At 49.2% G+C, this 26,052-nt stretch overlaps 1 protein-coding gene across 6 annotated transcripts in view; it reads left to right on the forward strand.

Annotated features, from left to right (window-relative positions):
* The window catches only part of RIPOR3 (RIPOR family member 3), a 131,550-nt gene extending 108,652 nt beyond the window's left edge, over positions 1-22,898 (forward strand). For all 6 annotated transcript variants that reach the window (XM_069952302.1, XM_069952305.1, XM_069952306.1 and 3 more), the window contains 11 exons: positions 5,780-5,909; positions 6,437-6,979; positions 9,496-9,638; positions 10,281-10,419; positions 10,602-10,737; positions 10,818-10,979; positions 14,189-14,347; positions 15,275-15,477; positions 17,073-17,156; positions 21,343-21,433; positions 22,640-22,898. In XM_069952302.1, coding sequence (XP_069808403.1) covers positions 5,780-5,909; positions 6,437-6,979; positions 9,496-9,638; positions 10,281-10,419; positions 10,602-10,737; positions 10,818-10,979; positions 14,189-14,347; positions 15,275-15,477; positions 17,073-17,156; positions 21,343-21,433; positions 22,640-22,740 — 1,891 coding nt within the window. In that variant the 3' untranslated portion in view covers positions 22,741-22,898. The remainder of the gene's footprint in view (positions 1-5,779; positions 5,910-6,436; positions 6,980-9,495; positions 9,639-10,280; positions 10,420-10,601; positions 10,738-10,817; positions 10,980-14,188; positions 14,348-15,274; positions 15,478-17,072; positions 17,157-21,342; positions 21,434-22,639) is intronic.
* Positions 22,899-26,052: the final 3,154 nt, after the last annotated feature.

The raw sequence follows: 26,052 nt of genomic DNA on the forward strand, positions 1-26,052 counted from the left end.
CTGCTCTGCGGCATCCATGTTACCTCCCGCCCTGCGGCATCCATGTTACCACCTGCTCTGCGGCATCCATGTTACCTCCTGTCCTGCGGCATCCATGTTACCTCCTGCTCTGCGGCATCCATGTTACCTCCTGCCCTGCGGCGTCCATGTTACCTCCTGCCCTGCGGCGTCCATGTTACCTCCTGCCCTGCGGCGTCCATGTTACCTCCTGCCCTGCGGCGTCCATGTTACCTCCTGCCCTGCGGCATCCATGTTACCTCCTGCCCTGCGGCGTCCATGTTACCTCCTGCCCTGCGGCTCTGCTAGAAATGCATATTCAGCATATAGATCTTCTTACCACATCTCATAGGGTTTACATGGGGCCGATAGGATACAGTTGTTGGATTAATAAGCCTTACATACTGCCCTGTAGGTCTTTATGAGCTCTGGATTATTCCTAGTCATGGGATATTGGAGCACAGGATGTATCATTCCTGGACCAGACAGATCGACCATTGCAGAATCTGGAGAAGCTGGGGAGTGGTGTTGGTTCTTTGCACCTCGTTCCTTGTACATCCGGCATGGTTGCACCATCATGTAGTGTTTGACCATGAAGTAATATGGCAGATTAGGAGTCAAGGTCCTGAGGTTATTTTTAGGTTGCCTTCCCGGATACATCGTACTTGTCACACGTTTCCCCAACCTCATGAGAGCTGGAGATCTGTCACAGTGGTCTCATCTATGGTCCATTGTTCTGTTATCAGACGCTTCCAGCTGGTGAGAACCACAAGTCTGACGGTCACATAGGACAATCCCTATCTGAGCTTCTTAAAGGGGTAGTGCGGCATTTAACATTTATTCACTAAATAACACACATTACAAAGTTATACAGTTATACATGTTATAATGTACTGAATTTGCCCCCACACTGTATCAAGAGCCCCAAAACATACAGTAGTTACCTTATAACACTATTTCCACCATACAGTGATTACATATTACATGAAAACTGCACTGAACAAAACAAAGATATCACCAATGATACCATTACATAATACTGTCACATCATGACCCCTATCACTACAGACCCTATAACAGAGTGCAGTTACATCCAGTGACTCACCAGGGGCTTCTTCTCCAATCAGAGTCTGTCACCTTTTTTTTCTCTCCATTCAGCCTGGGCCACCTTGAAGTCTTCTCCTTGCTGTGAATCTTCTCTCCAGAATCTGCCAGACAAATATTTTAGGCTCCAACACATACAGTAGTATATAGTAGTTACACCCCTCTGTGCCTCCATAGTTTTAAGGTGTCCCTGTAGTATATAGACCCTTGTGTGCTCCTCCAGTTATATACAGCCCTCCTGTGCGCTCCCCCATTAGTATATAGACCCCCCATGTGCTCCCCCAGTAGTATATAGCTCCCCCTGTGCGCTATCCCCAGTAGTATAAAGCCCCCCCTGTGCGCTTCCCAGTAGTATCTAGCCTCCCTGTGTGCTCCCCAGGAGAATATAGGCCCTCTGTGCGCTCCCCAATAGTATATAGCCCCCCTGTGCGCTATCCCCAGTAGTATCTAGCCCCCCTGTGTGCTCCCCATGAGAATAAAGGCCCCCTGTGCGCTCTCCCAGAAGTATATAGCCCCCCTGTGCACTCTCCCCAGTAGTATATAGCCCCCTGTGTGCTCTCCCCAGTAGTATATAGCCCCCCTGTGCGCTCCCCCAATAATATATAGCCCCCCTGTGTGCTCCCCCAGAAGTATATAGCTCCCCTAAGCGCTCCCCCAATAGTATATAGCCCCCCTGTGCTCTCCCCCAATAGTATATAGCCCCCCCTGTGCTCTCCCCCAATAGTATATAGACCCCCCTGTGCTTTCCCCAATAGTATATTGCCCCCTTGCTGTGCCGTCCCCCAATAGTATATAGCCCCCTAACTGGTCGCACATAGCAATGGCCAGCCTGCTCGTGGGGCACACTTTAACCAGTGGGCCCGCTGCACGTGCACTATGTGCCCTCTGGTTAAAGCGGCCCTGAGTATAAGCACCATTATTTTTACACTGTCATCAGCAGCGCACCCCTACACACAGCGATACTCGGCCGGCAGACAGTGATTTTAAACATCTTTAATCGACAACGATTAGTTGATGATCGGCTGTTCATCTGATCATTGTCTTTATTACACGGCCTGATTCAGCAGATTATCGCTCCGTGTAGTCGGGCCCTAAGTGATGTGCTTGGGTGACATTGATGACATTAATGAACTGCACCATCAGTATATATATTCTAAGGAAATACTCCCCCCCCCCCCCCCCCATGGTATTTATTAGGGCCCCATATTGAAGCACAGTTCATACCAAAGATGATGCTTTGTGCTGCCGTCCATGTGATGTACACTGGGGAGTGCATGGTGCAAACACTACATCACCCATGGTGCAGAACAGCAGAGCACACTGCCCGGACGCACTGATGTAATACAATGAAGCCCCTGCCTGTGAGCCCGCTGGATCGAGCAGGTTTTTAGCCCCTGGAGTAGAAGTAAATGCCCCTTCTCTGCCGTCTGCAATGTTCATGACTCCGGGATGGGGTTTGTACATGTCCATGATGTCATTAGGATTTACAGCTTCTGTAGTGATGTGGAAGTGACTTCCCCATAATCTTAGAGAAGAGAGGTGGGATGACCTGATGACCTGCCCGTCCCCCAGGCTCTGCCATTGTAATATAGGTCATACGGTTCAGCTTCAGTTACAGAGGTTTGTCCTGGCAAGATGCGGCATGTATAACTGGACAGAGCCCGTCTGATTTCCCGACACTGGTGTTGTTGGACGGCATCATAGGTTTTGGCCCAAATAAGTGCAGGCGGGGGGACAGAGAGAGAGAATTTTCCCTCCCAGCAGGAGGACGATAAATTATACATTCTGTACGTTACACACCGCTGACACCGGATCCAATCCAAACAGTGTAAGACGTCCCGCCGCCTCAGGAAACATTTACACATTCAACACGCTTCATGCTGACTATAACTTTATGCCGTGTCACAGAGAAATGCTTCCTGGTTACAGGAAGTGTCTGTGCCCCAATAACCTCCCCAGGGCACCCAGACCTCAGCCAGTGTATGGAGCAGGACTATAGTGACCCCTCAGCCGGTGTATGGAGCAGGACTATAGTGACCCCTCAGCCGGTGTATGGAGCAGGACTATAGTGACCCCTCAGCCGGTGTATGGAGCAGGACTATAGTGACCCCTCAGCCGGTGTATGGAGCAGGACTATAGTGACCCCTCAGCCGGTGTATGGAGCAGGACTATAGTGACCCCTCAGCCGGTGTATGGAGCAGGACTATAGTGACCCCTCAGCCGGTGTATGGAGCAGGACTATAGTGACCCCTCAGCCGGTGTATGGAGCAGGACTATAGTGACCCCTCAGCCGGTGTATGGAGCAGGACTATAGTGACCCCTCAGCCGGCGTATGGAGCAGGACTATATTGACCCCTCAGCCGGCGTATGGAGCAGGACTATAGTGACCCCTCAGCCGGCGTATGGAGCAGGACTATAGTGACCCCTCAGCCGGTGTATGGAGCAGGACTATAGTGACCAGTCATTGTGGATTATCAGGGAAAGTCGTCTTCATTACAGAAGAGCAAAGTGAAGACTGGTTCTGCTGAGTCCATTATAACCTATGGAGCGGGGAGGGGCCAAGGGGGGATGAGTGAGCAGGGAGAGGAGACAAGCAGCTATACAATTCGGAGACTGTCTGGGCACATAAAACACTGGATTCACAGGTCAAAAGGGTCAGTGCTTATCTAGCATCTTGGTGAGGGAAGATTGCAGGATGATGTGCTGTGCAGGGCTGCCTTTTCTCCTCTCTCTGCTTACTCACCCCCCTCGGCCCTGTCCCCCTCCATAGAGCATAACAGAGACAGAAATCCTGCTTCTTCTGAAGTGTGTGTGGGGGGGGGGGGGGGGGGGTAGGAAAACAGCTTTCTGAGTACAGAAGGAAACTTTTGCTTGGTAAAACCTATTACAGAGATTCTTAAAATCGCTTGTACTATTGATACTTATTGATTTCTGAAATATGGCATTTACATGTTGGTCACACTTTAATGATTGGTGATGCTGCTGCTTCTGTGGTGCATTATGGGTTAAGCTTTCCTGCACACTCATTAGATCATCCCCTCCAGATCCAGCATGGATGGCACACAGGAGGGGGGGGGGACGTGCGGCGCTGACCATTGTCCTGGATCGGATGTCTTCATCACATATTCATGGCGGCTCCTTGTAACACAGCCAGGATGGCACGCTCTGCTGGACCTTTGATGTCCAATCCCCTTGGAGGACCCTTTTTACTTCCTCAGATAGTTGGAGCGACTTAGTAGATTGTAGAGGCCAAGAACAACAGCGGCCTGACCAGAGAGGCCCGATCCATCCTCCTCTGTGTAATCCACAGCGCCCAGCGTGATACACGGATAGATGTCATGTTATGTAACAGCGGCCGCTCTGGAACCTTCCACATCCCTGTTCTCTGTCACTGAATGAAACATCCAGTCCAATAAGAAAAAAAATAATAATAAAAAAAAAAAAATATACATATATACACCCTTCCAGGGGTCTGTTTGGTGAGCGGGAGAGTAATGGAGACGTGAGGATAAGGATGCGCTCTGCATGTGGCACGCTTGTCGCGATCAGTCACAGGATGCAGCAGAGCTGAGAGGGTCCGCAGGAAGCCATTGTTTTCCTGCCCGGCACGAGCTCTTAGATGGTCTGATGCGATAGTCTGCATCCACAACACATATTTCCATGCTGAGATAATCCCTGCAGAACACAGAAATCTGCCACAAGCGTTGCTCGCAGGTTTTTCTCATTTGTCATCTAATGTGTGAGGTATGTGATCGCCGCAAAAGGCAGAGACCGTCTGGGACTGTCGACCATCCCCAGCGGGAAGAGCTGAGCTATGTGCCCTCCAGACCGGACCCCCAGCTGCTGCAAAACTACAACCCCTATGCTGCCAGGAGAGCCAGCCCTTTACTACAACTCCCATCCTGCCAGGAGAGCCAGCCCTTTACTACAACTCCCATCCTGCCAGGAAAGCCAGCCCTTTACTACAACTCCCATCCTGCCAGGAAAGCCAGCCCTTTACTACAACTCCCATCCTGCCAGGAGAGCCAGCCCTTTACTACAACTCCCATCCTGCCAGGAAAGCCAGCCCTTTACTACAACTCCCATCCTGCCAGGAAAGCCAGCCCTTTACCACAACTCCCATCCTGCCAGGAAAGCCAGCCCTTTACTACAACTCCCATCCTGCCAGGAGAGCCAGCCCTTTACTACAACTCCCATCCTGCCAGGAGAGCCAGCCCTTTACTACAACTCCCATGCTGCCAGGAGAGCCAGCCCTTTACTATCAGTCTGGAGTCCACGTATCCTTGGTGGCATTAGATCCCATCTCTTCACATGCAGCTGACGCCACATTTGTAATGCGGAGCGGGGCGATCTGTCGCCTGTCTGTCGGACTCCTTTATCTGGGGTAATGGCCTGAATTAGAGGCTGGTTATATATGAGACGCAGGTGCTGTTTCTAAAGCCCCAGTGTTCAGCCAGTGACTACTCTCAGCTGTTGGCTCCAGTGATCCATCCAGCTACAGGGATCCTGTAATGGTTGGTGTACCGAGTCAGAGGTCAGCGTTACCTATGAAGTGCGTCCAGGCAGGGTAGTAGTAGTGATACAGTCCCATCACTGTAACAGAAGCCAGGCCAGTCACTTTTATACAGACTCCTATTGAGACTGGACATACAATGATTTATCGTCTCTTTCCTCTCAGCCCCTTCGACAACAGTAAAATCCTGTCCACACCTGGAATGACCAACAAGTTTTCCTCAAGTGTCCGGAAGATGTCCCTGTATCACTGGACGCCCCCCAACACCCCCAGTTCCCGGGACAAGTTCTATCTGGTGAGTGTCAATCATCCAGGGGCCCTTCAGGCTTATACAATAAAAGTTCCTACAACGTTACAGTTTGTTTGCAAAACTACAGTTCCCAGCATGCACCAAAAGTCGGTGGCCCCTCACCTTAAAGGGGTATTCCACTCAGATATAACTTCTGAAATGTTGCTGTCCACAGTGAGGCTAATGATTCCTTCCATACTTGTTATCTATTCAGTCTCCTTCCCCCAGTTCTCAGCTGCTGCTTTCTTTACATCCGCTGTCTCAGAAGGGAGGGGGGGAGGAGGAGGAGACAGAGAGAAAAGCTCACACACAGATTTTTGTGTCTTTAGCAGAAAGCAGCAGCTGAGAGCTGGGGGAAGGAGACTGAATAGATAATATCAAGTATGGTAGGAATTGTTAGTCTCACCATGGGCAGCAACATATCAAAATTTATGTTTGAGTAGAGTACCCCTTTATGCTGTTGCCAAAACCAAGTAGAGCTATTGAAATGTAAAAAACAATATAATAGATTCCCATTTCTGTTCCTTTATTAGAATGACCTGGACAGCACGTATCCATCTCTGGAAAAAGACGTCCAGACCCCATACATCCTGAGCTACCTGGCCAGCAGCGGCTTTGTCAGGGACCGCCGAAGTCTAGAACATAGCATGGAGCTGAACAGCATAGACAGTCTGAGGAACCTGGAGGAGATGGGAGATGAGGCTGCCCCTAGCCCACCCTCCTCTTGTGGGGAGACCCTACCGTACTCTTCACAAGAGCTGACCAGAGAGGAGCGCCCCCCGAGCCAGGAAACTCTGGATATCCTCAGAGAGACGCCCAAGCGTTACAGCGCTCATAGCATCATGAAACCTTCAAGAGTGGAATTTGATAAAGACCCCAATACAGAGCAGACAGAAGAGTGCAGGACCCCCAGCCCAGGGCTAAAAGAAGAAGCTGCAGGTGACAGCCAAGGTGAGAGACCATCACTAGCCCAGCAGCTGGACGACGTTCTGGACCTGATGCGATCAGAGGAGGCCACAAGGTGGAAGATGAAAGACATGGAGCAGTCAGTGACCAACTTCAGAGAGAGATTACTGGTAAGGGGTCCATGTGTGGTGTCTGAAGGGGAGTGTGGGTGCTGAAAGTGAGGAGCAGGAGTGTGAGGAGCGCTGGGTGCAGAGTGTGAGGAGCGCTGCATGTAATGGGCGAGGGCAGAGGGCGAGGAGCGCTGTATGTAATGGGCGAGGGCAGAGGGCGAGGAGCGCTGTATGTAATGGGCGAGGAGCGCTGGGTGCAGAGTGTGAGGAGCGCTGTATGTAATGGGCGAGGGCAGAGGGCGAGGAGCGCTGGGTGCAGAGTGTGAGGATCGCTGTATGTAATGGGCGAGGGCAGAGGGCGAGGAGCGCTGTATGTAATGGGCGAGGATCGCTGTATGTAATGGGCGAGGGCAGAGGGCGAGGAGCGCTGTATGTAATGGGCGAGGGCAGAGGGTGAGGAGCGCTGTATGTAATGGGCGAGGGCAGAGGGCGAGGAGCGCTGTATGTAATGGGCGAGGGCAGAGGGCGAGGAGCGCTGGGTGCAGAGTGTGAGGAGCGCTGTATGTAATGGGCGAGGGCAGAGGGCGAGGAGCGCTGTATGTAATGGGCGAGGGCGAGGATCGCTGTATGTAATGGGCGAGGGCAGAGGGCGAGGAGTGCTGTATGTAATGGGCGAGGAGCGCTGTATGTAATGGGCGAGGGCAGAGGGCGAGGAGCGCTGTATGTAATGGGCGAGGGCAGAGGGCGAGGAGCGCTGGGTGCAGAGTGTGAGGAGCGCTGTATGTAATGGGCGAGGGCGAGGATCGCTGTATGTAATGGGCGAGGGCGAGGAGCGCTGTATGTAATGGGCGAGGATCGCTGTATGTAATGGGTGAGGATCGCTGTATGTAATGGGCGAGGGCAGAGGGCGAGGAGTGCTGTATGTAATGGGCGAGGGCAGAGGGCGAGGAGCGCTGTATGTAATGGGCGAGGGCAGAGGGCGAGGAGCGCTGTATGTAATGGGCGAGGGCAGAGGGCGAGGAGTGCTGTATGTAATTGGCGACGATCGCTGTATGTAATGGGCGAGGGCAGAGGAGCGCTGTATGTAATGGGCGAGGGCAGAGGGCGAGGAGCGCTGTATGTAATGGGCGAGGGCAGAGGGCGAGGAGCGCTGGGTGCAGAGTGTGAGGAGCGCTGTATGTAATGGGCGAGGGCGAGGATCGCTGTATGTAATGGGCGAGGGCAGAGGGCGAGGAGTGCTGTATGTAATGGGCGAGGAGCGCTGTATGTAATGGGCGAGGGCAGAGGGCGAGGAGCGCTGTATGTAATGGGCGAGGGCAGAGGGCGAGGAGCGCTGGGTGCAGAGTGTGAGGAGCGCTGTATGTAATGGGCGAGGGCGAGGATCGCTGTATGTAATGGGCGAGGGCAGAGGGCGAGGAGCACTGTATGTAATGGACGAGGATCGCTGTATGTAATGGACGAGGATCGCTGTATGTAATGGACGAGGATCGCTGTATGTAATAGGCGAGGATCGCTGTATGTAATGGGCGAGGGCAGAGGGCGAGGAGCACTGTATGTAATGGGCGAGGATCGCTGTATGTAATGGGCGAGGGCAGAGGGCGAGGAGTGCTGTATGTAATGGACGAGGATCGCTGTATGTAATGGGCGAGGGCAGAGGGCGAGGATCGCTGTATGTAATGGGCGAGGGCAGAGGGCGAGGAGCGCTGTATGTAATGGGCGAGGAGCGCTGTATGTAATGGGCGAGGGCAGAGGGCGAGGAGCGCTGTATGTAATGGGCGAGGGCAGAGGGCGAGGAGCGCTGTATGTAATGGGCGAGGGCAGAGGGCGAGGAGCGCTGTATGTAATGGGCGAGGGCAGAGGGCGAGGAGCGCTGTACGTAATGGGCGAGGGCAGAGGGCGAGGAGCGCTGTATGTAATGGGCGAGGGCAGAGGGCGAGGAGTGCTGTATGTAATGGGCGAGGATCGCTGTATGTAATGGGCGAGGGCAGAGGGCGAGGAGCGCTGTATGTAATGGGCGAGGAGCGCTGGGTGCAGAGTGTGAGGAGCGCTGTATGTAATGGGCGAGGGCAGAGGGCGAGGAGCGCTGTATGTAATGGGCGAGGAGCGCTGTACGTAATGGGCGAGGGCAGAGGGCGAGGAGCGCTGTATGTAATGGGCGAGGGCAGAGGGCGAGGAGCACTGTATGTAATAGGCGAGGGCAGAGGGCGAGGATCGCTGTATGTAGAGTGTGAGGGCAGAGGGTGAGGAGCGCTGTGTGCAGAATGTAAGGACAGGACGAGGAGCGCTGTATGTAGAGTGTGGGGGAATGAGTATTGTTACTACCCGGGCTGTGGATTTTGTGGGGTTATCCTCCCTGGTGACCCCCTCTCCCCGTGGTTGCATGCTGAAGCTCCGCCAGTGATTGTTGACATTAGATACAATGAATTCCATGGTGACGCATGTATACAGTCAATTAGGAACAAATGTGCTGATTAACCCCATCTCCGCCATTACTGTGCAGACCAGACCCTTGATGTGAAGGAGCAGTTTTGCTGGGATTTCTGGTCCTTCTCACAGATCGGTTTTCTGTTCCGCAGAGGTCCAGTGAGTCGGGGCCAGAGCTTCCCTCCATGGACAGCCTGATGGTGGAGACGGCATTGGAAAGTTTTGACTTCTTGAACACGGACTTCAGTGCAGATGACTTGTCTCTGTTTGGCAGCGTCCGCACTCACAGCAAGAGGTAAAGTACACATGGCCTCCAAATATTCCCAGCATTTCCTGTATGATGTGCGGGGAAACAAGTCTGTGGATGCAAACTCTCCGGTTATACTACAACTCCCAGCATGCTTTGAGGTGGAGAGACGCTCATGGCAGAGGCTGATAACACCTGACCCTAAAATCATGACCTTCTCTGTAAATGGAAGCACATATGTCATCCCGCCATCCCATATTGAGGTGTCTATGCAGACCTGTGCAGGGGCCCTGTACATTATACCTGGCGCTGTCCGTCTTCATTGTAGGTGTGCGGCTATAGTCCTGAACTGATATATATCTATATCAGTTAGCAGTAGAGATGAGCATGATGCATGCTCGAGTCCATCCAACCCGAACGTTCGGTATTTGATTAGCTGGGGCTGCTAAACTTGGATAAAGCTCGAAGGTTGTCTGGAAAACATTGATACAGCCAATAACTATATCCATGTTTTCTACTTAGCCTTAGGGCTTTATCTAACTTTTACCCACCGCTAATCAAATGCCGAACGATCTGGTTCGGATGGACTCGAGCATGCTCCAGGTTCACTCATCTCTAGTTAGCAGTGACTATTTACTCACCACCTTTCCATCTACCGTATATACTGGAATATAATCTTCTGTCTTTTAGTAACGGGATGGTCACTCCATCTGTTGCACAGACATTCAGCTTTCATAGTGATCTGGACCAGGCTGGACTTAGCACTGGACATGAAGACCTAGACGCGCTCCTATCCGTCCATCTGGATATCTGTAAAGCACTATTAAAGGTGAGGCGACTGTCATTGCTATAACCTAATCACATTCAGCTCAGCCCAACGTGTTGGTTACTGGTAGTTGCTGCCAAACACTCCTGTAGCCACTTATCTCCATATAAATGATCGGACTCTATATGCAGCCAACAGATCCTGTTCAATTCCGGCCATTTGATAATCGGAACTTTGTGTTACAGAAACTAACGTCCCGGAACACGGCTCGGATTATCCAGCATCATCTCCTGGAGGAGCTGTCCTGGCAGAGGGAGGTTCTGGAGGATCTGTCCATCATTTATATCCAGAAGGTGCAGGAGAAGGCCTCCATAGAGGACAGTACGTACCCCCCTCCCCCTATCCTGATGATGATATTACACATATAAAACCCTCTCTATAACATGGCTTCTCCTGTACAGTCTTTCCAAAGAGTAAAAAGATCCGACATTTCCTGAAGCTGTGGGAGAGCTGCGTCCAGCCCCAGGGGCCTTGGTTCTGCTCCTCCGAAGTTTTCCTTAATCAGCTCAAGAAAATGTTTGTTCTGAAAATCAAAGCCAAGTACCCCGGGCAGCTGGAGGCAGGTGAGGGTCTGTGCCGTAGGGCAATATAATACACCGGATCTGGCGGCCATATAATATATACCAGGAGTACTTCAACAACTTTTAGTGAAGGTCCACTTACCGGGGTCTTTTGTCAGGTAAAGGTCCGAGCTGAACATCAGTAGTAAATGTGTTTTACTTTTCACAAATGTTGAACTAAATGAATTTGCTGAATTTACATACAGAATTGATGCTTATTAGTGGGAAAACTGGCATTTTTTTCTCTCTCACCAGCTCTTTGAAATCAGGTACAAAGGGGATGACTGCCCCCAGTAGTATATAGCCACCCTGTGCACTCCCCCAGTAGTATATAAGATAAGATAATCCTCTAATAGTCCCACCATGGGGAAATTCAGTGTGTTACAGCAGCATAGTTATTACACATTACACTAAAAGGTAAAGTAAAGGCATTACGATTAAGGTAGACAAAGAGAAGAAAAGGTAAAAAAGATACAATAAAAAACATTAGACTATTTTAGTTCTTTTTTATGGAGTGATCTCTGCATGGGTCGGTCTTGGTTGTACAGCCTAACCACTGCAAGAAGAAAGGACTTCCGATATCGCTCCTTCTCGCACTTTGGGTGAATTAAACGGTCACTGATAGTACTGCCCAGTGTTATCAAGGTCTCGTGCATAGCCCCCCCCCCCCCTCCGTGCGCTCCCCATTAGTATATAGCCCCCCTGTGTGCTCCCCCAGTAGTATATAGCCCCCCTGTGCGCTCCCTCAGTAGTATATAGCCCCCTGCGCGCTCCCTTAGTAGTATATAGCCCCCTGTGCACTTCCCCAGTAGTATATAGCCCCCCTGTGCGCTCCCCAATAGTATTTAGCCCCCCTGTGCTCTCTCCAATAGTACATAGCCCCTCTGTGCGCTCTCCCAGTAGTATATAGCCCCCCTATGCGCTCTCCCCCTGTAGTATATAGCTCCCTGTGCGCTCCCCCTGTAGTATATAGCCAGTATTTAGGAAAACTACTTATATGGGGCATTTCAGCATTGACCTCTATTTTGAAAGAAACATTAGACTGGGGGATGCTGGACACTATACGCAATAAAGAATCCTTTACAGCTTCCTTCTTGAAAAAATGGAAACTATTCCTATTACACGGCTACACAAAGGTAGAAAGACGTCCGATTATGTCTCACTTTACCTCAACTACATGGTACTATAAGATGTTGGCTACCGACATGGTAGAACCATTCTTGTAGACTTTGAATTGTACTCTATATTCTAAAGATAAAAAGCACTATACTTCTATTATCTACAATCTATGTATTAGTGGAGTAAGATTTAGTTAAAGGGGTAGTGCAGCGTTTCAAAATTATTCACTAAATAACACACATTACAAAGTTATACAACTTTGTAATGTATGTTATGTTAGTGAATGGCCCCCTTCACCGTGTCCCCCCCCCACCCCCACCCACGCTAGACCTGGAAGTGTGATGCACTATACTCACCTGATTCGTGTTGACCCCCGTCCGCCATCTTGGGACAATGATGTCATCTTCGGGAGGCTGGCCGAACCGCTCTATCCGTCCCTCATGCCAGCCCCCCTATGCCGCGTCATCAGCTGCTCAGCCGCGATTGGCTGAGCATAACTGTGCTTAGCCAATCACGGCTGAGCAGCTGATGACGCGGCAGAGGGGGGCCGGCATGAGAGACGGATGGAGCTGTTCGGCCAGCCTCCCGAAGATGACATCATTGTCCCAAGATGGCGGACGGGGGTCGACACAAATCTGGTAAGTATAGTGCATCACACTTCCGGGTATAGTGTGTGGGGGGGTGGGGGGACACAGCGAAGGGGGCCATTCACTAACATAACATACATTACAAAGTTGGATATGTATATTCATGAATTTATACTGCTACTTTTACTTTTCTTCTATACCAATGTAATATTATATGAAAACTCAATAAAATGTTTGAAATATATAGCCCCCCCTGTTGCTCCCACCGTAGTATATAGCCCCAAGTGCACTCCCCCAGTAGTATATAGCCCCCCTGTTGCTCCCCCAGTAGTATATAGACCCCCCACTGTGTGCTCTTTTAATTATATAGATTCCCTTGCTCCCCCTCCCAGCTAGCATATAACATAAAAAAACAAACACTTTTATACTCACCTGGGTCCGGGCATCTCCTCTTCTCCTCTTGTGGCTGCACTGCAGCGGTCACAAGAGGCCGCTCTCCCCTTGTCCTGGCACCGGCGCAGTGACGTCACTCGAGCGCCAAAACCAGAAGCAGAGAGCGTCCGCTTGTGACCTCTGCGGCCAGTGAGGGGTGACTGAGACGGAGGGAGCCAATGGCTCCCTCTTTGTCAGTGCTGCTGCACAGTAACTATAAGCGCTTGTTACAAGCACTCATAGTTACTGTGCAGAGCGCAGCTCAGTATACAGGTATACTGAGCTGCAGCAGTGGTCCGGACAGCTGGCCTTCACGGTCCGCCAGCTGAGGACCCTTGATATATACCATACCACTGTATATCTGATGACCATATACTGTAACCCCCCCGATATTTGACAGCCGTTTACCATGCCACCCACTTAATATCTGCAGACGAGGCAGATAAATCCTCCAACAAGTGTCCAGGGTAGATGAGGAATCCTCATAGGGTGTAAAGAAGGATTAATCTGTATAAGGCAGCTCTGGCTGAGATATTAATGGGGTCTGCAGACCGAATCAGGAGACCACAAGGGGAAATGACAAGTCCTGCAGCCTCCGCTGTGTACATGCAGCAGGGATCGCATTACCCCGTGTGTGTGTGTTTACCTGTCTCCGGCCGTTCCTCTGACACAGGATATCTGGTGGAACTTGCCGCCCCCGCAGTGAGCGACCTCCGCAGGGGATGTGGTGCGGGTGCACTTGTCAGGACCCTGTGGGAGACATTACAGTCAGTGAGGTTTCTGGGGCCCCTCCCCGTCTGTGCTAAACCCATTACCATCGTACCGGCCAAGGAGGAGGATGTTATTCCAGAATGTAAAAATCCGCTCTGGAAATCACATTTATCCTCAGATCAGTCAGACGCACCATACAGACCTGCACAGCAACCACTGGGGGAGGGGGGCTGTATGTGATATAACCATAGGGGAGCCATACTTATTCTATAGGAATAGGGCCGGCCCTGACTCATCTCATCAGGATAGACAGATTTATAGATGTTGTTTTCCATGTGAGCTGACAATCTGCTGTTCCCACAGTGTTTAGGAGAGTGCTGGAGCAGATATTTGGGTTTGGAGGGGTATTGGCATCAAACGAGATCCCGGACTCAATCGTCTCCATCTTCTTGTTCTATGGCTACCTGCGGAGATACCATGTGCTTGACCTGGAGAAACACTTTGCCGCACTTACAAGAGAAGGTGAATTGTATGACAGGGTGAAGATGGCCATACACATAGAATACCTATTGCTAATGCTTCCTCTGTACACATACGGTATCCCTCACTCATACTTCCTCCATACACATACACGTACAATACCCATTGCTCATGCTTATCCTGTACACACACAATACCCATCGCTTATGCTTCCTCCACACACTTGAAATACCCCTCGCTCATGCTTCCTCTATATACACACAATACCCCTCGCTCATACTTCCTTCATACTCACACAATACCCCTCGCTCATGCTTCCTTTGTATACACACAATACCCCTCGCTCATGCTTCCTCCGTATACACACAATGCTCATGCTTATCCTGTACACACACAATACCCATCGCTCATGCTTCCTCTGTACACGTACGGTATCCCTCACTATGTTTCTACCATAGACGTTCGATTCCCATCGCTCATGTTTCCTCCGTATACACACACAATACCCCTCGCTCATGCTTCCCCCATACACACACACAATACCCATTGCTCATGCTTCCTCCGTACACTTGAATTACCCCTCTCTCTTGCCTCCTTCATACACACACAATACCCTTTGCTCGTGCTTCTCTTTAAGGATGTCTATACACCTTTAATAACTATTGACTGAATCCTTCTCTCTCCAATTCTCCCCATACACATAAACGTTTGGCTTATTCATCTGAGAACCGAGGGGTCAGGCAGTAAAAGTCCATCTCACCCGACCCCTATCTGCCCCATCATTATTGGGAAATCCCCATAGACTGTATACAGACATTGGGTTTGGACCTTTAGGCCCAAATGTTTTGAGCCTAAAACTGATGTGCGGTCTGATCTAGTGTCTGAGCAGTGTGCAGAGATGGAAGCTGAGCTGTGATTGGCCACATCCAGGACGTCTGGTCGATCATGTGTCTGTCTCCCCCTCTGCAGTTACACTTATTGGAGACCTTCAGCTTCCCGGTCGCCTGAAGAAGATCAAGAAGCTGAAAGCGAAGCAGATCTCCCGTCTGCAGCCCCTGCCGCAGTTCCTGAAGCTGGTGGCCACGTTCCAGATAGAAGAGAACCTGAAGCTCTGCAAAGCTGCCAAGAGCTTCCTGAGCCGAGCGTCCTCTAACAAGCACTTCAGGCAGAAGGTAGGCGGCACAGCCGGCAGAGGTATTACAGGGCAAAGGGGATGTCGACGGATCCGGGCGGAGGCCACCACTGGCAGCCGCTACTTCCCTTATAGGACTGATAATGGCTGCGGCTCTGCAGATAAGGGAGAAGTGTGGAGCATGAGCGAATACAGGACACGTGAGCTTAAATGTATCTGTATCACTGCCAGTAAGGATCTGTTCACACCATGGAGCACAGATACGTTGGGAAACCGTCACAATGACATGCCAACATATTCCACCGGCCCGTTGTATTTCAGCGCTCCGCTCAGACAGCTAGTGATTACGGTCGAGTCATTTCCAGAGCAAATTCGAGCTGTCATGGGACTTGCAGCACTTTACAGTCCAAAACCAAACTGGAATACACTCAGAAAATGTTCGGACCCACTAGCTGTGTAAGGTTGGGTCTGTGTCAGCGGGAATACTTCGCCAGGTCATTGTGAGAGTTTCATAAAGTATCCGCGCCTCATGGTATGAAGCCCAGGGCTAGTCAGGAACTCTATTCTGATTTAAAGGGTTTGTCCAGCTTAGAACATGCAGTTTCATACAACCAATTAGGTTATTCTGTTATAAGATCCTCATCTCTTATCCGGACTTTCCCTCCATTACACAGATAACCCATTGATATGATGTACAGGGTGCAATGCTTTGTTTCTCCTGAGGTGGCGCTGCAAGGAAACTGAATGATCCCTGCCAGTTTCCCTACAGATTGCAGCCAATTACTGGGGATCCCAAAAGGGGGACACTTTAAGATCTCCCCTTTGCCCTTCTAACAAGTCAGGATTACAAAGCAGCAAACCCCAATAGACTCACATCTAAGAGTTTGTTACAGTGTATCAGACAAGAGAATCTAATGTCGGCTGAAGCAGTACAAACGGCGTCATCGTGCGATAACTCATACATGATGGCGAACCACAGTCGTCCCCACCACCGCCTCCTCCAGGTCTTTAGCCTCTGAAAGTGAAATGGAGGATTTATTAATGATTTACAGAACACTCAGCCCTAGAAGTTTCCTTATATCATAGAGAAGCTTAGCAGGAGCCGTCTGTCCCCGAGGACGGTAACCGTTTGAGGGGCTCATTACTTTTGGGGGGGGGGGGGGGGACATTTCGGTAGAGTTTGTGCTGGACAGGCTCATCATAGTGTAATGAGAGGTTGTCCACTAGATGGCAGCATGTTACCCAAATACCACTATACTGTGAAGCGTTAATCTGTCCATGATGAGGATCCATGGAAATGTAACGAGTGTATGTGCACAGATCAGAAGCTGTCGGGATGGGGCGACCATGCTGCTTGTTCCCACGTCCTTCTCTTTACCCCTCTGGGATATTTATTTTCTTTGCTCCATTACTCTGACCACAGACTGGAGACGGGTAGAGAGTCCATGTGGGGTCAAGCAGGATTCCCATGGGACTGAGGGAGGAATGTTCATACAGAGAGCAGGACAGTGTGGGGGCACAGCCATCCTGTGGGTAGGAGATCAGGGACCCTAGTGCCTTCATTAGCTATGTATAAATCATCATGTAGTGTAACTGTATGGGCCGTGTGTTAACCCTCCTCCTCCCTCTCTACAGGCCGTTCTCTATTACACCGAGCTCCTCTCTGATAAAGATGTGAAGCTGCAGAGATCGGCCTGCCTGGCCCTAAAACATCTGAAGGTAAGTGCGCCCTCTTCAGGATGACGACTGTACCACATCCATCACCATTCTGCTCAGTAAGATCCTATAGGTTTATAATTCTCTACAGAAAATATAAAATGACATGTAGTCCGTGTGAGCAGCATTCTGTATGTCAGGAGCGCTCTCTTGTGGTAAGCCTCAGTACTGTCCACTGTAGAGTCACGTTACTGTACAGATTTCCTCCTCCTCTTCATTTTTAAAGCGTCCTTTATTCCAGAGCGCTATTTACATCTGCGCTGCTTGTGATCCAGCACTCTCCTCCAGTCTGGCTGAATCTTCAGGCCCCGCCTTCCTCAGAATGATTTACAGTTGGAGGAGGCCTAAAGATAGAGCCGGAGGACTGGAGGAGATGTCCCAGATTATTTGCATTCTGACTTCTCTACACAGGTGTATTGGGTAAATTTAGAAGGTTTTATACCTTATTTTATATCATACGTCATATCAATATGGTGCTTGTTCCAGTAAAAAGTGATCTTTTATCATCTGCGGATTGTGCTACCTGGGCAGGGCTTCACGGGCGTAGCACCACATCACCACAGTAGGCCCCATCCCTCCGTGACATCATTGGCGCATGGGTAAGGGGCAACCTAGAGCGGTTAAGGCCTAGACCTTTAGACTGGCCTGTTCCAATGGCTGCCGAGGGGGCAGGGCCTATGTGGCAATGACGTCACGGAGGGGCGAGGCATACTGTGGGCAGCGCAAAATGGCACTTCGGTTGGAAAGCCCCACCCAGGTAGCACAATCCACAGATGATAAAAAATCACCTTTTACTGGAACAAGCACCATGACATATGATATACAATAAGGTATGAAACAAACATTTAGTTTCCTCTGTGGCACCTTAACCGGTCACCTGCTAAGTTGTCCCTGGTGACGCCAATTCTGTGGTGGTTGGTCGGTGGTGTAGCACAGCTCAGCTTGTGATGGTACTGTTGTGACGCCAGTGCTAGTTCAGCACACAGGTTGGGTGATATACCTGCTTTTAATTGTGGCTATACTGTTCCCCAATGGTCGGTGACCTGCCGCATTGTGATGGGTCCCTTGGGCTATTACCACAGTGGTCCGGAGTGGGGAGATGTCCCACCCGGACTGTTGGTACTGCCACCCACAGAAAGGGGAAAATGACCCAAGGACGGTGTAGCTGGTGTGTAGGTGCTGGTGCAATGATCACTGAGTCCCAGTAGAATAAAGTGCTCTTTACTGAAAGTCTCTGACAATACAGGATAGTGGTGTAACAAGTGACTTCTGAGATACTGACTTGAGTTCACTGAATCTCTGCTGAGAGATGCTGAAGTGTTGAAGGAGAGTAGTAGTGCTGGTTCAGTTGAGTGCTGAGTAGAGTAGAGAGTTCAGAAGAGTGGAGAGGAGTTTGTCGAGAGAGCCCCAACCCAGTTTAGTAATGTGCTCAGCCGAGACCTGTGAGAAGAAATACTTGGAAGATACTTAATAAGAAGAGAATACTTGTGCCCATGTTTCGACCTGAATGTCGCTTTAGCTACCTTCTGCCCTGCAGTGTCGGGTTACCCGTCCTACGAGGGTGACACATGCCCCAGTCTTGGTTACCTGAGTGTCCGAGTGTGTCCCGGTTTCACCTGCACTGCGAGATAGATTTCGTAGGCCTTGGATACGGCTGCTTTGCTCTATCCGGGTCAGTTCCTCTGTCTACAATAGTGCCCTGTTCTTTTAACGCCTTAAGGACGGAGCCATTTTTTATTTTTGCGCTTTCGGTTTTTCCTCCTCATGTATAAAAGGCCACTGCGCTTGCATATTTCCCCCTACAGATCCACATGAGCCCTAATTTTTTGCCACACTGATTATACTTTGCAAATACAGACTTTATTTTTCTATAAAATATGCTGCAAAAGCAGGAAAAAAATATATATGTGCAGCGAAATTTGAAAAGGTGCAATTTCTTTTATTTTAAGAGGTTTTGTATTTACACCGTTCGCCCTATGGTAAAACTGACATGCTATCTATGTTTCTCACATCAGTACGATTACAACGATATGTAATTTGTATATCTTTTATATTATTTGATGGCTTTTAAATTTTTTTTTAACCTTTTAAAGAAAACAAAATGTGTTTAAAATTGCTCTATTCCACGCTTTTATTGTTTGGTCTATGGGGCTGTGTGAGGTGTCATTTTTTGCGCCGCAATCTGTTCTTTCTTTTGGTACCTTGTTTGTGTATATGCGACTTTTTGATCACTTTTTATAAATTTTTTTCTGGATTTAATGTGAACAAAAATGAACAATTTTGCACTTTGGCTGGTTTTTGCGCTTGTGCCGTTTACCGTACGAGTTCAGGAATGTAATAATTTAATAGTTCGGGCGATTGCGGTGATACCAAATAAGTTTATTTTTTTTATTTTATTTATAAAATGGGAAAAGGGGGGGGGGGTGATTCAAACTTTTATTAGGGGAGGGGGTTATTTATTAATGAAAACACTTTATTTTCACCTACAGTAATTAGAAGCCCCCTGAGGACTCCTATATACACAGCACTGATCCCCCTGGGGGCTCCTATATACACAGCACTGATCCTCCTGGAGGATTTATATATACACAGCACTGATCCCCCTGGAGGACTTATATATACACAGCACTGATCCCCCTGGGGGACTCCTATATACACAGCACTGATCCTCCTGGAGGACTTCTATATACACAGCACTGATCCCCCTGGAGGACTCCTATATACACAGCACTGATCCTCCTGGATCCTGTGTATATAATAGAGCATCGATCCATCAGATCAGTACTCTATTATAATGGTCTGCTGCAGACGATCTAAATGGATCGCTGAGCGACGGCCGGCTTATTATAACGAATCTCCCCTCCGTGATCGCTTAGCAGGGGGGGGGGGGGAGAGAGAGAATGACTTTCTAACTGATGCCTAAAGCACTTAACTGTGGGACACCACACCTCCATATATCAGTAATAAAGCACTGTCCCTATTAGATAATGGTGGTCGAGGAGAGGTTGTCGGTCACTATTTGGCAGTTTGTTTCTGATCTGGAAGATTCCATTATGTGGGGGAGAGATTTGTGCTGTTCTTTTCCTGGATGCCTGTATATGAGCAGCAGTGTAATACAGTTAAGGAGAAGCCGTAAGTAGTGTAGGAGTAACCTGTCCTCAGTGTGCGCTATGGCTGCAGCAGGCTGTGTGTGTATGTACTATGGCTGCAGCAGGCTGTGTGTGTGTGTGCGCGTGCTATGGCTGCAGCAGGCTGTGTGTGTGTGTGCGTGCGCGTGCTACGGCTCCAGCAGGCTGTGTGTGTGTGTGTGTATGGTGTGGCTGCAGCAGGCTGTGTGTGTATGGTGTGGCTGCAGCAGGCTGTGTGTGTGTGCGCGCTATGGCTGCAGCAGGCTGTTTGTGTGTATGTGTGCGCTTTGTGGCTGCAGCAGGTTGTGTGTATGCTACAGCTGCAGAAGGCTGTGTGTGTGTGTGTGCGCTATGGCTGCAGCAGGCTGTGTGTGTGTGCAGCAGACTGTGTGTATGTGTGCGTGCTATGGCTGCAGCAGGCTGTGTGTGTGTGCGTGCGTGTGTGCTATGGCTGCAGCAGGCTGTGTGTGTGTGTGTGTGTGTGTGTGTGCGTGCTATGGCTGCAGCAGGCTGTGTGTATGTGCGCGTGCTATGGCTGCAGCAGGCTGTGTGTGTGTTTGTGCGCTATGGCTGCAGCAGGCTGTGTGTGTGTGTGTGTGTGTGTGTGTGTGTGTCTGTGTGCGTGCGTGCTATGGCTGCAGCACGCTGTGTGTTTGAGGCAGAAATTAAAGGGGTATTCTGCGCAAGTGAAAAATCCAGGGGGGACAGGGGGTGGTAGGGATATAATAAAGAAGTCCTATTTCCCTGTCCTCTATATCACAGGTATCTGGCATTGTTAGCTGTTCTCCTTTGTGTATGGTGAATTATAGTTAGTGTTGAGTAGTTCAGGACATGGAGGCTGGAGACTGGCTGCATCCACTGCTCACACAGGAGAAGCTGCTTTATATGTTTCCTTATTCCCTCAGAAATCATGTAGGACATTAGGGAGAAGCTGCTGAGCCAGTGTGATAGATATCTCCTCTGGTATATGACCGGCCTTTTATGATGGAATGCTGAGAAAAAAAAGCATTATTTGTATGTATACGGAAATATAAGTGGACAGTGTCTTGTTCTACCCACAGGGCACGGCCAGCATTGACCAGATTGCGGCACTGTGTCAGTCAGAAGTGGAGGAGGTGAGGATCACAGCCAGAGAGACCATCCTGTCATTCGGTGAGTGAATAGAAGGGACGGCAGGTGGCTGCAGGGACGTGCGTCTCTGCATTAGATCACAGATATGATGCCGCACATGCCGGAATATGGCCACAGGTTTGCATTGTCACAATAACACTGCACTATGACATTATAATTCATGTGTGTATCGCAGTCTTATTAAAATTACTGGCCTGTCCGCTGTATAGGCCATTAGTTACTGACCAGCAGGATGCCTGCACCCTCGCAGTGATTCAGGCTGGAGACATTTTGCTTGGGTTACTGTGTAACAGTGACCACTGTATCTGCAGCTCAGCTACCGCACACATAGTAGCCGAGCTGCATTAACATGGCGCTACCGCTACACTCGGACCGGCACCAACTGTTTCCAGCCCCATTCTCTGTGTAGTGCAGGCACTGATCAGCGAGGGTTTGGGGTGTAGGCATCCCGCTGATCAGTGACTGATGGCCTATACCAGTGTTACTCAACTCTTCAGGTTTCCCTAACAAGTCCTGATTTCAGAATATCCCATACAGAGATGTACGGAATATAGTTATATCATCTGTGAGATACTAAGGAAATCCGAACATCATGATAAACGAACAGTAAGTTTGGCCATTGATGGAGACGGTAGGAGGGTGTCGCCAGACAGTATCCAGGAACGCCCAAAGGAGAGACCAAGAGCCTGAACGTCACGACCCAAGATGGCGCCGTAGAACGGACCTCGGGTCACAACAAAAGCAGAAGTGTTAACTATGGAATTTTCGGTGGCCATCAGAGATAAAAAAAAAAAAGTGGGATAAGGCTCCAGAAAACTGGCGGAATCCCGCCAGCCTCCGTGTCATACTGGGAGACTATGGGAGGTTCGTGCGCCTCCTCTCTCCGTGCTGAAGAATGGACATGTCAGTTTTTCAGCACAGAGAGAGAGGGCATGCGAGTCTCCCATAGACTGCCAGTATGACACGGAGGTTGGCGGAATTCCACCTGTTTTACTTGGTGTGAACGGAGCCTTTCGATTTTCTACTGAACTTTGGCATAAAAGCTTTGGCCGGACTTGTCCTTTAATGGCCGAGCGATCAGGTTCAGTAAATTTGCTCATCAAAAATCATGACCTGTTGGGGGATGAGAGACACTGGTCTATACAGAGGAGCGGCCATCTACAGTATTAGCCCAGGAAACCTCTCTCTGAGGGGCAGATTTACTAACCAGGCAGATGTTTGTTTCAGGCCAGAAAGGTCGTCACACGTTTGGAAAAACGGACAAGATCTGCCGCGAATTACAGGAAACGCTGACGCTGGATGGGGAGATTGAGATCACAGTGTTCTGACGAGCGTGACGTGATGATGTCACAGTTACCAGCGACCAATGATCAGATACCAAGAACTCCTCTCCCGGATATTACTGATCACATTATATGCTTCTAAAACGCTCCGCAAGGCCAGGAATTCAGCTGTTTATAAAGTGACCAAAAGATGTCTCCTGTATATAGGGGGGGGGGGGGGGGGGCTGTATAGCACTGATGGGGGGGATAAAGCCATGTACATAAGTCTGTATAAATCCTGATACATCAGGTCTTGTATATTTATCTCCAGTTCACAAGTTTGAAATAAAATTGGTTTGATGAAACCAGAGTTCCTGACATCAGCATCACAGGGGTGCAACAAAATGGGGAGCGAGGGGAGGGTCACACACAGTGCAGAGCAGGTAATGTATGCTGCGGGCAGGCTGCAGGGGGTTACAGGCAGCGGATGGGACCCATTCAGCTTCACAGTACAGGATCCGCAGCGGATGGGACCCATTCAGCTTCACAGTACAGGATCCGCAGCGGATGGGACCCATTCAGCTTCACAGTACAGGATCCGCAGCGGATGGGACCCATTCAGCTTCACAGTACAGGATCCGCAGCGGATTTCGCAGCAAACTCGCAGCGTTAAATCTGCGGGGGATACGGTACGTGTGAAGCTACCCTAAGGTCACTTTAAGTAGCAGCACAAAAAGGCTACTGTGCATAGCCAAAACAACGCAGCATAAGATGTAAATAAAAGTCACCGTTCACTTTACAAGTGCTGTCTCCTTCAAACATAACAGAGTCTCTTTAAAGTGTCACAGTCGTGGTAGTTCAGGTGATTTTAAGAAACTTTGTAATTGGGTTTATTGGGGAAATCTGCCATTATCTGCATTCAAAAAGCCTTTTCCCAGTTTTCCCCTCCTCTCTCTCATTCACTGCTCATTATCAGGAAATCGCCTGTACTATTGATTTCTGCAAAAAAAAATGTAAACGACAGTGACACTTTACGTAAAATATTTGATAACTACCAATGACTTTAGGTTCTTTGAACTTTTAAGTGACCATTTAGCAGCTCAGACCAAAACACTGGGTGTGAACACTGCCTAAAATGACACTGCAAATAGCTGCTCTAGGATTGGAAGTGATCAGGAGCAGAGCTGCATTTAAAGGGTCTTCAACAATCATAAACATCTGCACAGTAAAAAGCATAAAACATTCTTTACACTTCACCTGTCTTCATTGGAAGCCTCTGAGCCGCGTACCGCTTGTCTCCACCGTCCTGCAACTTTACTGCTAGAAATAGAAATTGCTCATTGGTACAAGGCGGCAACATTAACATAGAGGAACTGCTGCGGTATGTGCCCACCGGCCCCCGGGACATGCTCCAGCTCCGGATGGGGAACCTGCCGCCCCTCCAGCTATTGCAAAACTACAATTATGGGAATAAAGTTTTGCAACAGCCGAAGGTTCCCCATCTCTGCTCTGGCTACACTCTATATATGTTATGAAACTACAACTCCCAGCATGCCTTGACATCATACTGAGTGCTGTACTCTCTCACAGCTTTAGGACAAGGATCAATGCACCTGTGATAAAGCGGCAGCAACAGCATCTAATGTGCAGCTAACAGAGAAACCAGAATGGTAACATGTACAAGGGAATGTCGCAGCTTGTTACAGAGCGCCAAACGCAACGCTGCCCTTCTTGGCTATATTATATTTCAGGGCATGCAGGAAATTGTAGTTATAGTCAGAATGTAAGACACACCATAAAGGTAGACTGGCTTGAGCAGTCATCTGAGCCAGACTGGTTGCTATGACAACCCCATAAAACAAACTGAGCTGCTTCCAATACAACTCATAACCCATTCACATCTACTTGGTAGAGACATAAGGTGTTATATATATATATATATATATATATATACACACACACACACACACACACACACAGAGCAATCAGACTGTCTAGACACACCGCACAAGCGTCTGTATATACGTTACCTGCACAAGCGTCTGTATATACGTTACCTGCACAAGCGTCTGTATATACGTTACCTGCACAAGCGTCTGTATATACGTTACCTGCACAAGCGTCTGTATATACGTTACCTGCACAAGCGTCTGTATATACGTTACCTGCACAAGCGTCTGTATATACGTTACCTGCACAAGCGTCTGTATATACGTTACCTGCACAAGCGTCTGTATATACGTTACCTGCACAAGCGTCTGTATATACCTGCAGCAAGATCAGCCACAAACCACACGGCGAGAGCGGATGGAAGGGGGGGAATATAACTTTATTGAATCAGCACATAAATCCATAACACATTCAAGTGTCACAAGTGCATTTCTGTATTGCGTCAGGTTTAAACAGTATCGTAAAGTTCACTAAACATCGACCCCCATCCCCCAAATCCTCCCCTTCCAGTCAGTGTTGGTTACACAATCCAACACTCAACTGTGTATAAATGTAAAAGGCAAGAACAAAAAAAAAAAAAGAAAAAAAAAGCTTATACAAATGATTCTGACACAACAGCCATAGAGCAGACCAACACAGACCCTCCGACACTACTGCGGTGACAAGTGATGCCCCGTGCACCCGGCTCAGGCCCAGCAAAGTGGTTTATTACTCCCCTAGCACCGATAGCGAGATCTAAGAACAGTCATGACCTAAACGTCGGCTCTGCTGCTGGCGGAGAGACATTAGTTATCGGCAGCCGGTGAAACGCGTGCGGGTATAGGGATGGACTAGCACTCCAGTTCTGAGGCACCGTATGGTTGAAATGCTGGTGGATCATATGAGGAAAGTGTGTATCAGTCAGGACTACAGGAGAGTGTGACCAACCCAAGTCCAACGTGTAACACAAAATGGGAAGAAAAAAGCTAGATATATTTTTGGCCTACCCTGAGCAAAAACAAAGCGGCTTTTCCTACAGACCATGGACATGACGATGAAGCTTCTGTAACAGATACGAGTCAGGCACAGCCCACAAACAACTCAACAAAGAAGAATCTATACAATGTCTCAGCTTCACCTCCCCCGTAATAACATTAATACAAACAACGCCCCCCAGAGGCTAAATAAAAAATACATTCCTCCGATGTCTTCTTTTTCATATTTCCAGGTTGGGGGTGGGGGGTGGCTTCTTGGGGCCTCCAATAAAAAGGAACCAACTGGTTACAAAACGTAACAGAAAAAAAGGGGGCGACAAGCTTTATACAAATCGCTTCTGATTCCGGTAAAATGGAGCAGAAGGAAATAAAGAGCATCGACTCTCACGTCCTTTAAAAAACAGATGAGGAAGAAAAAAAAAAAACCCCGGCCAAAAAGAAACAACAATGTGTT

The sequence above is a fragment of the Dendropsophus ebraccatus genome, chromosome 14 (assembly GCF_027789765.1).
Source record: "Dendropsophus ebraccatus isolate aDenEbr1 chromosome 14, aDenEbr1.pat, whole genome shotgun sequence".
Classification (NCBI taxonomy): Eukaryota; Metazoa; Chordata; class Amphibia; order Anura; family Hylidae; genus Dendropsophus; species Dendropsophus ebraccatus.